The sequence below is a fragment of the Catharus ustulatus genome, chromosome 22 (genome assembly GCF_009819885.2).
Source record: "Catharus ustulatus isolate bCatUst1 chromosome 22, bCatUst1.pri.v2, whole genome shotgun sequence".
Taxonomy (NCBI): domain Eukaryota; kingdom Metazoa; phylum Chordata; class Aves; order Passeriformes; family Turdidae; genus Catharus; species Catharus ustulatus.
The window spans coordinates 151,029-170,015 of NC_046242.1; the positions used below are offsets into that span (position 1 = coordinate 151,029).

Below are 18,987 nucleotides of genomic sequence, written 5' to 3' on the forward strand. Positions count from 1 at the left end.
CTCTGGTCAGGAGGCATAAACTCAAATTCTTTCCAAAGGTGTCTCCTTTTTTTACAAACTGGCAATGATATGACAATTAAGCAGTGCATGAGCTCACTTTATTCCATATGGTATGAGGGTGATTCTAAAAAAAAAAAAAAGAAAAAAGAAAAACACAAGAGGAATTAAAGTGACCCTACTGGTCTGTAGCCACATTCCCAGGACTAAGGAAATGGAAACAGAAAAACAGACAAGAAGTGAAGTAAGGCTGAAGAGGCTCCAAAAAACAGTTTAAGAAGCAAAGGTTCTCCTCTGAAAACTGATTGCTGTTGATTCCCAACTTTAATCACTTTCCTATATCCTTTGGAAAGCCTGGTGTCCAAAACACACTTATCCTATAAGTCCCAAGCATCCTAAGACTGAGCAGCTCACCACTGTCACTCAATAGTAAACACATGTTCTGCTACCAGTATCAAAAATGCTGCTTCAACATTACTTGTTAAGAAAAGGTAGTATTTAAAATGCATACCAAGTCAGGGCAAAGAAAAGGCATCTACTTTCCATTTCCATTCCAGCAACTGGCATCAATTCTGACAGCACAAAGCCACACCATACACTGCCGGTCCTTAGGTGGCATACACCTGGAGGTAAAATGTGTGGAGAGCACAAGAACATCTTCTGGAAAAAGGAAGAAACATTTTCCAGTGGAAATTATGTCCTCTAAGCACACCTTGCCAAGGCACAATGATTGAATCTGCTACTGGGTTTAATGAGGAGAAAATTAATTTTCAAATGCAGCAGGAAGTAAGCCTAGCCCTGCTGTGAAACCACAGCCATGTTACCTTTCTTCATTGGTTCTGCCTTCTCCTCATTTTGAAACAGCTTTTAAAATCACTTACTGCAATTGAAAAAAATACTCATTACTGAAGTCATCACATCACTGTTTACAGAAGCACTTCGTGAGCAGAACCAGCACACACACTTTGGGAATGAAAGAGTAGTGATTTAATTCCTGAAACATACTTGTTTCAAATTTGTGAGGGCAGAGTAGCGGCAGAGTAGCAGCACAGTAGGCTCAGTCCAGAAGCATCAGTTTAAGAGTTATTCCAGCACCTTTCTCTTCTCCTTACCAATGCACCTATCATTGGCAACCTTGTCAAGCAAGCAGGACAGACAGAAAGTAAGGATGACCCAAATGATGAAAGTACAGTAAACAGGATGACCAGTCATACCAGCCCCTTGAGGACTGGCAGCATCACAGGCTGGCTCCAGAGTTCATCCCAGCTCAGTTGTGCTCATACCAGATTTGCCAGGAAGACACATTCAAGTAGCTTGGGATAAGAGCAGCAGTTTTCATTGGATGCAATTACAGCACTGGGCTCTACTGTAAAACTTATTCACTTCACTGTTATATTATCACAGATTTCAAGCTTGCAGCAGGCCATTCTCTACATCTTTTGCTTGGTAACATTTTACAATTTCTAGTCAAGCCCAGACATAAGCACTTGCCAGAAGACAGGCAATCATAAAGAAAGCAATCCTGAACACTAGCACCACACCTAGGTAGAGATGAAATAGTACAGTGTTCTCATAGCTACTGGAAACTCAGTCTTTTACACAGTCAAATACTGAGGACTGAATTAATCTCAACTAAAAAAATAATAAAAATAGATTCTATTACAGAGATTAAAACATTTCCACTTGTCAAAACTTGTTTCAGAAGTGTTCCATTTTGAATTCAGGAGTTTTCCTAATAAAATCAAAAAAGCACAAGTCATTTTCCCATTTGGATAGAGATGCTGGGTAGGAGGAATGACCTTTCCTATTGCTACTGACTGCTGTTGCATAATAATATTTCTGTTTTGCTAGTTTCAGATGCTTCTTTCCTATCCATTAAGTGATTTAACTGAGCTATCCACACAGTGTTACCTAGTGACTATGCAGTTAAGACTTACTAGAGATCAAGTTTACCCACTATTATTTTCTAGTTATGTTTTATTTCCTATCTGGAAAACATAAAACAGAAGATATACGTTACCAGGATATGAATTTAACTACTGGAGACACTCCCAAGACAGAGGGAGATGCTGATCAGAGGAAGTCCTTGCCTGCACACTGACCACCAAAAAAGATGGACCACATCATCATTGATAGCAGGGCAACATAGAACTCATCCAAAATCACAGAACGAATCTGCATCAGAGACTGGAACTAAAATGAAAACAGCTGAAGCTGAAATGAAACACACTCAGAAGAAGGGCTGAGGAGGGTCATAAAGTGGGAAGCCTACAAAACTGTGAGGCTGAAGGAGAAGAGGGAGAAAAATAACAGTGGGAGGTGAGAGGGAGGACAGAGAGAACATAAAACACCAAAGGAGATGGAGAAGAAAAAAGAAGATCAAGTCAAGATGTCAAGTTCCCTTGTCAAAATACACAGCTGACAAAGCCAGACATAGTTACAGACAGAAAAAAGTCTACACAAATTCCAGGTTCTCTTGTCAAGAAGTGAAAGACCTAACTGATGGAGCAGTCCAGATGCCACTGTGGTCAGAAGTGCCCAACACAACCAGCTCCTCTCTCCCTTTTCTCATTCAGTGTCTTTTATCTCACAGCAATTCCACAGCAAGAAATCCCTGGCTGTCTTCTCTGTATATCTCTCCACGGGCAGTTCTACAGCAGATGGTAAGTATGGGCATGTATTTGAATATTGGATACAGGAAACAAATCAAGAAACTAAGCCATGCAGGCCTTTAAGCCCCTATTTTAAGGTACCAGTGATATTTGCAGTCTTGCACTTTACAGGATTACTAGTGAGGTGGAAGAAGAGAGAAAAGAAGTTTAACATGACTGTTCAGACTTCAAATCCTAGATCAAACTTTCCTGTAAACATGGTACATTTCCCAGAGCTGTTTCTTGATGCTTCAGATGCCAGCTTCCCCACAGCAGAAATCAACTTCACCTTCCCTCTCAGCAGTGTCATCACCTCCTCCAAAACTGACTCCCCAAAACAAGAGAAGATATGAATATTTTCTAATCTTTTCCTGCAATTACTGTAGGTGGACTGCCTGCAACACATCTGAAAGTTTCTACTTTCATAGTGCAGAGATTCTGGCTTTCTGAGGAGGCTCTGGAATTTTTGAGTCACTGCTCTCTGTTAGAAATGAAGTCAGAGCTGAAGAGCAGATACCCTACCACTCCCACAGGAACATGTCAGGCAATGATCTGCAATTGTCTCAGTGGTTTTACAATCAACACTCTTGCAAATGCCCAAGAATTTCTGCACAGGGACTACTTGAAGTGCTTAAGGTCTGGAGTTGACTAGGTGAGAATGAGGCAAGTGGGGACCATGTCTAAAAGCCCTTTAAAAGCACGTTTGTCATTCAACAGTGAACAAACAGCACATTTCCACTACAATTTTGGTCTTCCTTTCGATTTGAGGTAAAGCTACAGCATTGGCAGGGGCTGCAAGGTAGGATACATACAAGCAAAACAACTTTTCCATATTTGTGCATATTGCAGCTCACATTGATAAATTCAGTAAGCTCAGTTTGTAAAAGCAGCACATTTTCTATACGCCTAGACCAGATAGTTTCTTCCAGACCTCCTTTACTTTTATTTGCAATAAGTAGTGACATCACAAAGCTTCTTTCAAAATACATACTTTGTCAGTGAAATCACATCCAAGACAAGTACTATGCTTTAAAATTCCTGTGCAAAATCGTATTTGAACTGCATTGCTTGTATATCACAGAAAGCAAAAGCAATGCCCTCTTATCTTCCTATCAGACTTAAAATGACTGCAAATTAATGACAAAGAAAAAAAAATGAGACTTTTCTCCATTTGATTACTTCTTCATCATCCAAAGATGAAGTTCAATCCTATATTTGCATCCTCTGAAATAATTAATGTTCTCATGTTCCTGAGTGTTACATCTCTAGGCTGCCACCAATCCATGCTTATTTTGGGGGAGCAAAGAAATCAACAGTGCTGAAAAAAACCACCCTTTTGGGTTTAGCTTTTATATTGCCATGCTGCTGTAAAGCTGTGTCCAAACCTGGCACCAAACACCAGGCAAGTGTCACATACTGACCATTCAGTCATAGCAGTTAGGCCTTCAGCTGCAACAGCAATGGTTCTGCATGCAACCTAGAAGAAAACCATTTCTGCATCAGCAACTGCACTCTCATCTGTTCTGGCCTTCGTGCACACAGAGCATATGCCACCTCGCTCAGGCTGCACCTGCCACCGAGCACAGGACATCAGGGTGCTGCCGCCGAGCATCCTCAAGTCCTGACCCAGCCAACCGACCTCCAACGTCCACACACCCCAGGCTCCAGAGGAAGCACGAGTTACGTGAATGGGTAAGGCGCAGAGCAGTACACCTGTATGTTCTCCGACCACGGCTGCTGCCTCTCGGTCTGTTCCTCCGAGTGGGCGGCAGCGAGCATCGCCTGACCAGGCGGCAGCCACGGAATTCCCCCGGAATTGGGAGAGACCCTTCCCAGAGCAGCAGCGGCGGAGCGAGGGGAGAAGGCCGGGCAGGGCGCGGGCGATGCCCCCGCAGACCCACGGCACCGGCAAATACGGGCGCCGAAGGCAGAGCGGGCCGTGCTCGATAACGACGACGAGGTCAAATGCACCCGCGCCTCGTTCACACGAGTTCGCGTTCAGCGCTCCGCGGGGCGCCGAAGGGCGCGGAGCCGGGGCTGCCACGGAGCCACGGGTGGGCGGGAACGCGCCGGAGCCTCATCTCCGCCGCGCCCCCGGGGCCCGCGCTCCCCTCGGGGCCGCCCCATCCCGCCCAGGGGCCTCGCTGTCCCCTCAGGGCTGTCCCCTCAGGACTGCCCCATTGCGCTGTGCGGGCTCAGCACTTACCTGGGAGTGGAGCTTTCGCCATTTCAGGGCTGCCCGCTCGCAGTCCTCAGCCGTGTCAGGTGCTCGCCAGTTGGGCGCTCCGGCACCCCGCTCTCCGGCGCCCCATCGGCTTTCAGCAGAGGCCCCGCGCCGCCCCCTTGCCTGCGGCGCTGAGGGACGCGGCCGGGAAACGCCGCCGCCCGGTGCCGCCCGCCCGCCCGCCGCTAAAGGCGCAGCCGCCGTCGCTAAAGGCGCAGTGAGCGGCTCCGCGGAGAGCGGGGGCCGGGCCGGGCCAGCACGGGGACGTGGCTGCGCATAAACGGCCTAGAGAGAGCGGCAGCCCGGGCGAGGGCTCGGCGGAGGGTCGCGTCCCGCCGCCGCCGGCAAGGACCCTCCGCCTGGAGCTCGCCTCGCCCGCAGCCCTCACGACACGCCTCCCGAGGAGGGGTCGCGGCTCCCTGGCCGTCTTGGCGCCCCTCGGAGCTGCGAGCGCGCGGAGCGGGAGGGGCTGAGCCCCAAGCCCCGCTCCTGCCCCGTGTCCCGCTGCCGCCCTCAGCTACGCGGGGGCCGAGTGCGCTGTTCCTACCCCGGCCCGTGGTGCTGTGGCGCGCACGGCTAGGCTGCCGCTGCAGCACTGCCCCTGCCAAGGCGCTGCTGCGACTGGCTGCTCTGGATTTTAACAGCCAAATTCCTCCGGGTGTTGCCAAGCCCCGTGTCAATGTAGTGGCTGAATTGCAAAGCTGCCTTTTAAGTCAGCCATAGGCAAGTGGCTTAGAGTCTGCTGAATTAGGGAACTTTAAGGGTTCGTCCCTCTTCAAGAGCCTCACTAGCAGCACGTCTCTAAAAGTACAGTAGCTAACTTCTCAGAACCTCCAATAATTGGGAGAAATTAATCTTAAGGGATATCTTAAGTCACAGCTCTTCTTGTAGAAACGATGAGAGGTGGCTGTAGAGAGCTTAGGAGGGCTTGTATGTTATTACAGTGTCTCAGAATGCTGCCAAATAAAGGGCAGTGAACAAAAGTCTTGCCCCCAAAATCCTACAGTTAGAGAACCAAGCAAACATAATGCAACCAGGTCCCAAAGCAAGCCTTACAGGGTCTGCGCCAACACCAACTTCGTACATATAATACATGATTTGCTAGGGGTATTGCTTAGCAGTTGATTCAAAAGCCACCGTAAACACCCCTGAGAACATGGCGAGTTAAGTGGTTTGGCTTGAGCCTTAAGTGGAATAGCCAGAACTCCCAGCAGTTCCCACCTCCAGAGCCATCTGCAAGTAAACTGGTTCACCTTCCCCCAGCTGTGGGTGACAGTGCTACTATGTGCTGCAGTTTACCCTCGAGCCACATTGCATCTGCTGTTGGACGCAAGTCCTGTATAAAAAATTTGAGAAGTATTGCTTTCCCAAAGGTGCTACAGTGCTACTAAGCCACCCAAGTAAGCCACCTAGAGAAAGACCATAGATATACAGAATCATAGAATATGCTGTACTATTCCAAATAGTTTCAGAGGGAAGTTATCTTAAATTCAAACAGTGTTCAATGATAATAAGTATTGTTTATTAAAAAATAAAACATCTTCGCAATACTTTCACACACATATGTACCCATAGCAACACTACTGCTTTAATATGTTTTACTTATAATTTTAAAAATCAGCTGTTTTAAATTACAGAAATCACGGATCAGCAAAGTCCCATTTCAGCAGTAGCATTTACATCATTACATTTGATGAAAATTTGAAGATGACTGAAATAGTAAACCAGGCTTCAATAGAAGCAAAATTATTTAAAAAATATATGTTCTAATTAGAGGAAATAAAAATAATCTTAGAAAACTAAAAATGAATGTGTTATAGATTGAACAATATTGAAGAAAAAAATTGACAAAGGATTGTCACATTGTTCTTTGGGTTACCTCAAGGATTGAATTTTTTTCCTACTACACTACATAAATTATTATTACTCATTACTCTGATTCCAGATATAACCCAAACTAGTACCTTCATTACTTGAAATAAGTTGATATTGCAGAAATGCCAATTGCTCATTTATTTTGATGTCTTTGATTTCAATGGGATTCTTAAGAGAAAGGAATGTGGGGTTGAAATCATTAAATGCTGATAAAAATGCAACATTTTAGAGTAGTTTAAGGAAAAGAAAGTATGATCTTTATCATGTGCTTCTATTGAAGGTCTTGTTTTGCCTGTGCATTACGTACTAGAGGTACTCAGGAACTCCATTCTGAAGCCAATAGCAAGAACCCAAGCAAGCCTGCAACTACAGCCCGTGGCTTGCATCTATTTGTGCTGTGCCACGAGAATCCTTCACTGGATTGCCACTTCTCCAAAAGAACTCACCCCAGTGCAGCATGTGCTAAGGTGGTTAGACAATAAAAGGAAAAGTAAAGGAAGTCCTTTCTGAAAAAGAAAACATTATTATAATGGTTTTATAAAAAACCTAAGACGAATCTTTGATGGAGATCCAGTGCAGAAAATTTCACAGATTGTCAGGCTGAGGCTGATGTTGATAGGGCAGGTGGGAAAGAATTCACTGCACTGGCTTCAAAAACTCTGACGTGAATACAGCTTCTGCGTAGTCCTCACAAACATCCTGCAGCTCTGCTGCCACGTCACACAGGGCTTCTTCTGTCAGTTGCTCTGAAACACTAAGGGAAAGGGAGGGCAAAAAAACAGAAGGAAAACGTTCAGAAAGTCAGATTTCAAATTTCAGTCTTTCTCTTCCAAACCACAAGGACAGTTCATATACCTCTCAGCAATCTGCCATGGATCAAAACTGCCCACCGCCTCATGGGAAATAAGCTTTAAATGATGCTTGTATCTGCTGTTATAATCCAAGATGCTCTGGAGCACATCACTCGGCACAGAGAGTGACACAGAATACACTTTCTGTAGAGAATTCAGAGGCAAGGGCTGCACAATGTCATTTCCAGTCTGCAATTTCTCCTCTGCTTCTTTATTTTCATCAATATCACTGAAAATGCAAAATAATCATCAAGACAGAACTAAATTTTTAAGTCTCTTTAAGAGTCAGTGTAATGAAAACACTATAATGAATCTTATGCACCAGAGTTTAGTGTAGGGCCAAATATTCCACTTACGTGCTGTCAAAAGGTTTTTCAAATAAAATGTCTGTTTCCAGCTCTGTGTGTCTGATTAATTTGGTTATCTGAACTGGATGAGGAGATGTAAGTTTTTCAGCTGTTGATGCCATTTGTAGTTCTAGAAGGAAGGAAATATTAAGTTGTTTTTTTGAAAGACAAAAACTACATCTACTGCAGGCTAAGTCCTCACAAAGACTTTTGTTTCTTTTAAAGGGAAGTCCTTCAGGTAAGCAAAGTATTAAAAATGAGAAAAAACATAAACTCGGCTCAGTGTATTAAAGCTGAGCATTCTAGAAACACTACCTTTAGTATAAATCATTTGTGCTGCCAGTAGGTACTTCTGGCAGAGAGACAGAAAATACCACTGTAAAAATAACACAGTCTATTAAACTCAGTGGTAAATCTAAGACATGGAAAAAGAATCCATAAAAATTTGGGATAAATCTTCACCAGTCTTACTGTGAGATTTTCCAACTTGTGTTAAACAACAGTAAAGTTGTATGTGATCCAATGGAAAATCAATGTAGCTTCACTGTGCTACTCAATCAAACCATAGGATTAAAAAAAAGGAATGGTGATGAAGTATTGATTTTAGAACTGCATCTTAGAAACTGTCCTCTGAAAGAAGCACCTATGGTAAAAAATGTGTCTGAATGGTGCTATTTGATCACACATAATCCAATTACCTTGATCTCAAAACATCTGAATTTAAACCTACAGATTATAGGGAAACCAAGTCATATTAAAAAAGACAATTACCCATTTTGTCTTCCTGGGGCCAGAACTGGGAGTCACTGTAGACAATCTGGGTGACTCTCCTGCGGACAGCCTCCTGGTACATCTGTGGTGGAACACACAACATCCCTCAGACAACTAACTACCTGGCAGCTCAGCTATGCTGATTATCACTAGCAGCAAAGCAAGTCGTGATCCTCCTTGGGCAAAGCAGGCTTATTTTGGCTTGGTAACACAACATAGAAAAGGGATGGGGGATTAAAACCACAGATATTTATTTATCTTGTTCAAAATGCCATACTTGAATACAAAACTAATTGCCAGTCCCAGGGGAACTCCTCCCATTTCAGACCAACAGCCCTTAGCCAAATAACTGAAGGGTCCTCAAGCTGTTCCCACCTCAGCAATAGTGAACCGAAATGTGTGCTGCAGTGCCTCATGGACAAGGACACTGCAGCTTCACACTTCGAACTGATGGACAGATCTCTAGAAGCAAATGGCACTAAACCCAGTAGTATTAAGTCGCAATAAATTTCAGAGAACAAGAAGGTCAAAATGGAACTCAAACCAGAAATTACGACAAAACATACTGAATAAAACTTTTAAAATAAGCAACATATGAGAAAACTCCAGTCAAGTAAATTATAACTTCATGAATATTTATATAGAAAGATTAATAAAAGGCACAGATAACCATGTCTGACTTCTGACTTCTCCACGTTGCCCTGTGAAATACTCTGGATTGCCAGAGCATATTTTCTCAAGATGGTCATGCTACTAAATTACTGAAATTCTATAGCACACAAAAGGGAAAAATTCAAATTAATATTAAAATACTTTCCAATCTGCTGGACAAGCAACATAGTCACCATACTGATTCTCCCATTCACACACAATGATTTAAGCCACAAAGTCTTGAGATGGGATGCAAACTCAGGTCTGCCACCTTTACAGCAACAGATTCATCAAACATTCTGCTTCTATTCTTGCACTGTGTTTTCTAGAAGCACAAACTCCATCCAGGTTTTTGATACTGATCTCAGATACTGATCCAGTCAGACCTTGCTTTCATTTAAGAATGCAGATAGTTACAGATATCACAATTTATTGACAGTAAATAAGAAATTTGCACTAATAAGACCATCCAAGACAGAAAATCTTACTTCAATTTCTTCCATTCTTTGCAACATTGACTCCAGGCTATGAGTGTCAGCCACAGGCAGGGCCTCGGTCTGGAGTCTCTCATGTTGATCCATGCTCCACAGTTCCTGAGCAGTATCTTCCAAAAGATCATCCAATAGCTTTTCACTCAGAATATCTGCATTTGTTGCAACCAGCTACTTAAAAAAACAACAAACCCAAAAATAAATGCCACAGGAAAAAAAAAAACAACCCAAACTAAAACAAAAATAATTTGCATTAAGTTGAAAAGAAACTGTTGCCCCTTTATAACTGTTTGACAGCTCTCAAGGCATCATTCTCCCAGGGCCATGAGCTTGCCTGTATTACCTGTGTCCTGTCTAACAGAGGTGCTGACCACTTCTGTACCTCCTTCCCAGCTTTGTCTACACACTGGACTGGAGAAACAGTTTGTGACCTGCACAAAGAACAAATGACAATGCCATTCTGAAACCGGGTATGACAACAATTTAAAACACCAAACTACATAAATGTATTTTTAGGGGAACTGTCGGGAGTGGGGAGAAGCTCGCATGAGATCTGACACCTCTTATGTGATTTTTCAAAGAAAGTCATTACCTTAACTTTTGTATTTTTTCCATTTCTCCTCTGCAAAGGTCAGTTAGAACCTTCACTCCTCTTGAATTTTTTGCTTCAAGCCTTGCTAGCCTTCAAAAATAGCACAGTAGCATAGAAAGTTACAAAATGTACACTCTAACAACTGAATAATTAAATACTGTGACTTCCAGTATTAGTTTGGAAGAGGTACAAGACACTTAAGAGAGAAAATTAATAGACTTTAAGACCATATAAGTCAGAAAATTCTGTTGAGAATAAGGGATCTTGAATCATGTTTCTGCTGTTGGCAAACAGGAACTACATGCTTATCCACAAATACTGTCCAGAGAAATGAGCTCCTCATCTTACCATGCACACTGCCTAGTACAGATCCAGCACCTGGATTCAAATGCCACAAACACCAGTCCCAAACCAACCTAGATTTGGAGATTCCTGTCTAACAGGATGCTGAATAGAATTTAGAGTAAACAAACCTGCACTTTATTATTGTCTGGGACAAATACATGTATCTTGTCCTTCTGAAACAGGGAGATAATACTTATTTTTTTAATGCCATGCTGGGACTACCCACTCCTCCTCCTGTTTTGTCATTGGTCTGCCTTGCACAGCTTGGCATGGACTCTCAGGCAGCAACTCAGGCAAAAGACTAAAGCCCTGGCTCTTCCCAGGCTTTAGGGAATGGGGCTTCTCTGGGCCAAGTGGGAAAGGAGAGCAGCTATGTGACAGCAAGCCATGCTGTGGCACTGGACTGAAGCCAGGCCAACTCTATCCTAGTGACTAGCACAGATCCAGACGCATTTCCACTGGGAAGCAGGGCAAAGGTGGGTGCCAGGGGACTGCAAACTTACCGCTTAGGTGAAACACACCCAGGTAGAGGCTTTGAAGGCACACAAGGCATTTTGCTCTCCTTGATAGCTCGTTTGTTCTCTTTTAGTTGGAAAGCTATAGTTGGCTCTTGAAATCGGGCGTGCTTTCCTGGAGGGTGTGCCCGTCTGGACTTCAAAGATTTCAGCATTCTCTTAAAATTAACATGATCACATAAAAGATACATATTGAATTTTTAAAGTATTTGGAATTCTGCTTCAGACTTCGTCTTGAAATCATGCCTACTGGCTTTGCTGTGGTTGATGTACGTGAAGGTTTTACAAGTGCTTTAAAGGAAAGTATAGCTGTGCCTGAACAGAACATATGCTTAATCCTGCAACTATTATTTTTACAAACAGTTCCAACTTTTCCAGTGTTGCTGCTCCATGGGGAAAAAGCTTATTTTCTATTTTTCAGAATGAGACTCTATGTTAACTATTAATAAACCCAAATAGGTTTCCAAGGTAACATTGTGTTCAGCCACAAAACTGTAATATCCCCACATGTATATATATATATATATATATATATTTGTAACTTAGACTTGTCTCCTCTATATGAATTATTGAAATACTTAACCTTCCTGCCCAGGATCTTCACTGATCCAAAGGGATAGGATGCAGTAAAAGTTACATAAGCACACATTTATGTTACTGGGCCATATTTGATTTTCCTAGTTAAAAGCGATACTCAGAGGAAGGAATAAAAGAAAATTATACTTATTAGCAAAATATAGCTCTAATCTTTTAAGAATTGTTTTGTTTGCACTATGGAGCTCCTTTCTGTTTGCAAGGACTTAGCAGAAACCAGAACTTGTATAACAAAGTTTTATCATTTCTGTTATCAATTAAGTAAGCCTAAGTAACTTATATTCTCCCACTAACATTAGCACAACATTACTGCTGAGTGCATTTTTTGTGACAGAGGATGGTCATAGAAGGAAGATACTCCAGCTTTAATTTCAGATCGAAAAACACACGTTAATTTGCAACATTAAACTAGTTTCAGTGAGCATTTTCCTTACCAATTCTGTTGTTGTTTCTAGTTGTAGAGTGTATTTCCCAGGAACAGTAAACACTGTTTTTGAAAAACATTTGCTAAAATGGTCATAACCACTAGAAATAACAGGCAGATGACACAGTTTATCCCCCTATGTCTCCTAGCTCAGAGTAGCAATATTGTGAGGAAGTGCAAACCTTCGACAGTCTCTTATGTTATACAATAAACCCCAGAGCACAAGTAGAAGACAACATAAATGATTTATCACTTCCATACCTGTGGTTTTGCAGGCAATAACATAACTTTCTTCTTCAAAGCACCACTTTCAAGGACAGACTCTTTTACAGCTCTACCTCTCACCAGTACATCTGTGCTTCCTTGCAAAGTGGTATTTCTCTCTGAAGTAGGTGGGCCACTTTCTTCTTGGTATTTATTGTCCAATATATGAGCACAGTTGTTTGCCTGCTGAACTGCTGAAATATTTGTAACATGTCAGTGTTTATCTATACTAAAAATAACACATGAACTGTTAAACCTAAATTGAAAGGGGCAAGAATTGTCTTTTTTTTCTGCATGTGATACCTCTTCTATGCTAGGTATACCTAATCATGAACTTTTAAGCTCCATCATAATTTCTAAAAAATCAAAGACCAAATAAAAATTCCTAACAAGTGTTTAAGAAATTGTCTTTCTTACATTGTTTGGATGAACAGGAAGGTTTGGGGTTTGTGTGCATATACATATTTATATGCACAGAGATATTTGAAAATACAGATATATATGCAAGTCATGGGAAAGCCTTTTGGGAGCAATTGCTATAGGAGGTCTACGTAGTGATAACAAAGCATCCTCTTTTAGGCATCTTTTAGATGTTTATATACTGTCTGCCTGGACTGTCAAAGACGAATTCAGCATATGCAATTCTTGCTACCTGGGGGTAGTAGAGAATACTTACTATTCAAGTACAAACCACCCTGAGGTATGAGAAAGTCACAACAAAGAAGAAAAATAGTTCATATAGTTAATAAAATAATGTAAGAACTTACAGTGGCATTCATGAAGCGTCAAAATACTTCATGTAAATTTATCTCACAACACCTTGAGGAAGAATAGAGCTCCTACCCTTTCATATCCAAAGCAGAAGAATGACACAGAAGCCAATTGCAAACAGCTGCATTGCAAGATAGTGGTAAAAACCCCCAAGTCCTCACCTTAACCATCAGTTAATGTGGCTCTAGGTAGAAAAGTGTGACTGCTGTAACAGTAATGAACTCACCAGGATAAAACAGCCACTGCTCCCAGAAGTAGAGAAATTGTACCAACCAAGGGAATTCTGAGCTAAAGCCACGGAATAATTTTTCAGTATGAACAGTTAAACAACCACAGCCTGTTTTTTGTTAGACTGATTTGCTAATATCTAACCAACTTCTGACCAACAATACTACACTAAAAAATTGAACTGCAGATGTCAAGTAAGTGATAAAAATATATTTAGTGATCCAAAATACAAACCAGTCAAGAGACTCCTGACACACGGATGTTTTTTAGACTCTTGTCCATGCTGTCCCTTTAAGGTGAGAGGTTTGTTTTCTCCTTTTGGAGATAGAAGGTGCTTTCTGGCAGGAAATGTCTCACTGTTCCTTTGAGATTTGGCCTGAGAAGCTGAAATACATTTCTTCACTGTTTTTGGTGTTTGCTTGTTTTCCAGCAGTGAATTCAGATCCTGCACCAAATATTTAGAGTTTTAATTACTCTCTCAGTAAATCTGATGTAATGAAAAGCAAAGTCAAGGCATTCTAAGCAGTTGGAGCTTTTTTGGTGTGGTTTCATTTTGGTTTTTTTTCAGATGATAACTTTCAGGTTTTTTCAGACTGATAGCTTGTTCATGTAGAAGCTTGTTCATATTATTAACTTAAATCTTACTGAAAAGGCTTACATTTTTATATTTACAACTGACTCCAGGAAATCATTTGCTTACAGATGTTCAAAAAGAATTGAACACAAGGGCTACAGACCAATAAAAACCTCATGGTCAAATGACTGTGGTAACACAGCCACTTCTTCCAATGCTATGTCCAAACTTAGACAACTACCTCCTTTCCTGTTCCCAGGCAGTTAGCGCTCTTACTGTTCCCATAAGCACGTCATAACACTAAAATTAAAAACATAGCTCTTACAGTTTTAATAGTAATTTAAGGAAAGTATCTTACTCTGGTAAGTGCTCTGGTAGTGCTTTTTTAAATTTATGCAGCAGGCAACATGAATCAGAATTTTTCTATTATACCAATGACACGTATACATTATTAGATATCACTAAAAGAGATATTTGAAGGGCACAGAGCCAAGCAACTCTCATACCCACAACTTGATCTTCTTCCTGGACAATTCTGCACCTACCATATAGACACTCAGGTGCCTATCACCGATGCTGATGACTAAAGCATGCACCCAGAGTAATGAGCACTTAATGCACATCTAGGTATAAAATTAATTCTCTTGGTCCTAAAAATGACTAACGAATTAGAAACTGATGCTTTGCTACCATTATGACTACCAGTCCTCATTCTACCAGGACAGGCAAGAAAGGTAGGAACAGCATCAATAAAACCAGCAGGTAGCTTCTGTGTTTAGGATGCATGTCTCTTTTAGACCACCATTACTTAGGAACATTACAAGTACATTTTTATGTTAGAAAATATGGCCTTTAAAAATGAAAACAAAACCAGCAATATATTCTGCCATTTCATGAATAAAATCTCCATATTTCACTACATCTTTCCTGCCTTGGCAAGAACAAATGGTTTTTTCCTACCTCAACTTGCAGCAAAATATCTATGATAATTTCAGAAATTGAAGAATCCCCTTCTAGTTTGGCGGAGCAGAGAGACAGCTGACGAATGAGATTGCCCAGTTCCTTGTAGTGGGCAGGAATCTGCTCATCTCTTTGATCTGTAAACTGATTGGCAAATGCCTGCAAGGTTCGTACAGCTCCTCTGTGTGCTGCTGCCAGCCTGGACACTGCTCGAGACTGGAAAAATGAAAAATAAATAAATACCTTAATAACCGTGGTTTCTACGGACACTTATACTATTGGAAGAATTGTTGCCAAAATTTCACGCAGAAACACTCAGGCCTGGAATAATTTTGATTGATATTAAGCCATTTGTGAGACGAAACAAAACAGGCATTGAAGTAATTACTCAAGATTTCTTACAAGAGTACTCCTATCAATCCATGCTGGCTTCAGGTAAAACAACCTGGGTATAATAGGTCGTGATGTTTTTACTAACTGTGCCAACACAGAACTGTGGTAATCTACAGTTGGCTGGAGCCTAATGTGCAACAGTTGCACAAACAACAATATTCTCAATCCTCTGTGTTTTGTTACAGAAGAAAACGCAGGTGATTGAAAAAGTACAAGAGAACAGGGCAACATTGGCCAGACTGTAGGTGTGATCTCAGCCACTCCTCTGAGAGGTGCTGGGCAGAGGAGAAAATCAGAAAAAAGGCTGGTAAGACTGAATGACATCAACCAGATGTTTAAAAAAAGCAGTCAAGAGTAGAACACATTGTTAATTCCTTGCAAAAAGGAACTGGAAAGAAGAAGGAATTAGAAGCCACATAAACACAGAAGACCAACCACCTGCCTCTCATTTACTGCAGATGACAGCTGAAGAGAAGAGGGAAGCAGCAAAGGCAGCATCAGGCCAAGTGAGCCATACTTCTTGGAGAGTGAGAGGAAATGTGTAAAATACAAAGGAAATCTCCTTTCCACAGAGGGCTCAGCTGCACTCTAGACAATCAAACTCAATTATCCAGAAAACTCTCTCAATAAGTCACTTACAGCCTGAAGGATAATTACATCTTACCTTTTTAGTATGTTTGATTGTATGAGGACTCAGTTTCTCTAAATCACCCTGAATTTCTTTTACCTGTTTATCAAGAAAGGAGACAGAGAGGTACAAGTCAGTCAGAATTAGTTCCATGTCTATAAATGAATGACAGAGCTTCACTGTAGCATCTGAGATTTTCCAACAGTGATGCTCACCTCTCTGTCTAGACATGAGGGAAATTAGTCACACCATGAGGGAAATTAGTCACACCATTCAGACCTGAACTAGAATGCCAAGGAAGTTCAGAGATAACCCGACTGACTTTCTCTTGTTTCAGTTAGTTTCTGAAAAAAACATGAAAACAAACTAAGCTCCTATAAAAGTCACGGTTCCTACCTGCTGCTGGAGCACATACAGCATCCGAGCTGACCGTGCAGCTTGTTGCTGTCTCCTAGTGCAAAGCCGCTCTTCATTTTCAGGATCTAGTTCTCTGTCTCTCCCTTAAAAGCATAAATATAAAGTTTTGTATTTTAATTTAACCTGTGAATATCCCATTTAAAGTCATGACAACAGACATAATTTACTAATAAGCCTTTTCCATGCAGAACCAAACCACATATTTGAGGGGGTTCCTTTAACAGTAATGCAAGTTAGTTATTGTAAACTCTACATCCTGTTTCTATTTAGAATTTGACTAAACAGTCTCACACAATATAGCTCATTAGTTAGTTAAAAAATCATATGACCCCTCAGTTTTATGACAAAGTTGCAGATAAAGCACTCAAAATGAGGAATGGTTAAATCTCCTACTAGTTATTGCAAAAGAACCAACTGCTTAAGCTGGCTAGCTATTCTTTTATCTATTTTTCAAAAAACCAGAGGGTCCTCAAAAGTCCAGACATAAATAGAAATTCTAATACAGCTCAAAAAATGGGGGGAAAAATCAACTGTGTATATTTACATAAGATAACTACTGTTCAGTCTTACACCTTTTTTAATAATTTCTTCAATTTTCTGAACATAACTCCTCAATTCTTTTTGCAGACGCTGGACTTCCTGCATATTTTGATGTTCTTTTTTATTTAAATGTGGCTTGGGGTCTGGTGCTGTGTCATGGGTGGGTGGAGAGTCCAAAACAGCTGGTATTGGCTTTCCTTCCTTAACTACACAGAGACAAACATTCGTGTCAGAGCTGGCAGACACCCCTTGGTTGAGCCTCTGCTGACATGTCAAGCGAGTCTGAGACTTCAGGGCACTTTTATTTTCTTGACTTGCAAATACTTCAGTCTTCTGCTGTTGTGATTTCTGGGTCTGCAACGGTGTACTGACCACATCTCCAAATAGCTGCTGTTTTACTTGTTCTTTGAGACGTCTTTGTTTGATGTCCCTTTTTGCCAGCTGAATGGCCAATTTCAGTCTCTCTTCAGATACCACTGAGAACAACCCAGAGCTTCTCAGGCTGGGGTCCTCACTTCCAACTAGATTTCTCTGATCACTGGATGCCTTCAGTTTTTCTATTATAATTGGACGGGGGTGAGAGAATCTGAGAGCCAAGTTCTCTGGAACTGCAGGAGCATTTCTATTAAACTGGAGCTGTCCAAAGCATAAAAAAACCCCAGTGTTATAAAGAACACTATACACAGGTGATGCAACTCTGTCATACTGGATTTGTGCTGAACATAGTGCTAATGTTTTCATTCTTGCTAAGCAGTGCTCACAGAGGTCAAGGCCTTTTCTGCTCCTCACCTGCTCACCACTGAGAAGCCTGGGGGTGGGCAAGAAGTTAGAGAGGAAACAACTGGATGGCTGATCCCAGCTGACAAAAGGGATATTACACCCCCCGTGGCATCATGCTCAGCAGTAAAAGCTGCTAGGAAGAAGGAGAAAGGGGAGACTGGTGGCAGCATTTGTCTTCCTAAGTCACTGTTATATGTGCTGAAGTGGTGAAAATGGCTGAACTCCTGCCTGCTGATGGGATGTAGAGAATGAATTCCTTATTTTGCTTTATTTGTGCACAAACAGGAAAACATTTGCTTTCTCATTTAACCTTCCCTTATTGCAACCCATAACTTTCCACACTTTTCACCTTCCAGTTCTCTTCCCCATCCCAACTGGGAGAGAGTGAGCAAGTGACTGCATGCTCAACTGCCTACTGTGACTAAACCACAACAGACAATTAAAATAATTACACATAGAGTTTGTGATCTCTACCCTTACTAAAGGACAGTGTCGAGATAATGTGTGGCAGCACAAGGAAAGCAAATAGCACACTCTCTGCCGGGCTGTCTCATGAAGTGGGTCAGAATCATCTTTTTGATACAATCACAAAGCAAACCAATTCAGCATCCCTACAGACGGCAAACGGTACCTGTGTTTGTAAAACTTTAGCTTCATTCCTGTATCGCTGGGTGGTGAATGCAAACCCATCCTCAGACACCGCTGTCTTGCTCGGTCCCATCTCATCAGCTTGAGAGCAAACCCCGCTACTGCCCTATGCTTGTGAATACAGCTGTGAACGCGAGAACAATAAACCGTTATTTCAGACTCGCAAAAGCCACTCCGGATCTGATGTGAGTAACAAAGGGAGAACCAGCCCCTTTGGAGCTGCGGAGAGAAGATTGGGGCGGCCTCTCTGCAACCGGCCAGGGCCCGCGGCTGGTCCCGCCCCGCGCCCTTACGGCACCCCGGGCGGCACCGGCACCGGCACCGGCGGGCCCCGGGCGCTGCCGCACGGGAAGGGAGGGAGGAGGAGGACGGGCGGCCCGGGCCGCGCCGGGACCCACCGGGCGCCGCTCGGACCCGGTCCCGCCGCCGCCGCAGGGGCCGCTGGGAGCGCGCGGA

The 18,987-nt window shown here is 42.2% G+C and overlaps 2 protein-coding genes across 5 annotated transcripts in view; both read right to left on the reverse strand.

Moving 5' to 3' along the window:
• The window catches only part of PITPNM3 (PITPNM family member 3), a 49,027-nt gene extending 43,979 nt beyond the window's left edge, over positions 1-5,048 (reverse strand). For both annotated transcript variants that reach the window (XM_033078031.2, XM_033078030.2), the window contains exon 1: positions 4,855-5,048. In XM_033078031.2, the coding sequence (XP_032933922.1) occupies positions 4,855-4,876 (22 nt within the window). In that variant the 5' untranslated portion in view covers positions 4,877-5,048. The remainder of the gene's footprint in view (positions 1-4,854) is intronic.
• Positions 5,049-6,372: 1,324 nt separating this feature from the next.
• KIAA0753 (KIAA0753 ortholog) lies at positions 6,373-18,975 on the reverse strand. 3 transcript variants are annotated; one of them, XM_033078268.1, is made up of 16 exons: positions 18,930-18,975; positions 18,515-18,655; positions 17,136-17,739; positions 16,543-16,646; positions 16,183-16,245; positions 15,126-15,341; positions 13,826-14,036; positions 12,590-12,786; positions 11,299-11,468; positions 10,451-10,540; positions 10,202-10,289; positions 9,856-10,029; positions 8,717-8,798; positions 7,955-8,075; positions 7,603-7,827; positions 6,373-7,501 (listed from the first exon to the last, which is right to left on the reverse strand). In XM_033078268.1, the coding sequence occupies exons 2-16, from the start codon at positions 18,602-18,604 to the stop codon at positions 7,384-7,386; spliced, it is 2,553 nt and encodes an 850-aa protein (XP_032934159.1). In that variant the 5' UTR covers positions 18,605-18,655; positions 18,930-18,975; the 3' UTR covers positions 6,373-7,383. The 3 variants fall into 3 exon arrangements, with proteins under 3 accessions (XP_032934159.1, XP_032934158.1, XP_032934157.1); XM_033078267.1 differs by lacking the exon at positions 18,930-18,975 and having other exon boundaries at positions 12,590-12,783; positions 17,136-18,607; XM_033078266.1 differs by lacking the exon at positions 18,930-18,975 and having other exon boundaries at positions 17,136-18,607.
• Positions 18,976-18,987: the final 12 nt, after the last annotated feature.

Bases quoted from the DNA above. Each gene is read 5' to 3' on its own strand.
- KIAA0753 (XM_033078266.1), bottom strand. From the start codon at position 17,844: ATGAAAACATTAGCACTATGTTCAGCACAAATCCAGTATGACAGAGTT. The intron at 15,342-16,182 runs GTAAGATGTAAT...TCATTTTTCCAG, and splicing joins CAATCAAACATACTAAAAAG to TCTCGAGCAGTGTCCAGGCT. The intron at 11,469-12,589 runs GTATGGAAGTGA...GTTAATTTTAAG, and splicing joins TATTGCCTGCAAAACCACAG to AGAATGCTGAAATCTTTGAA.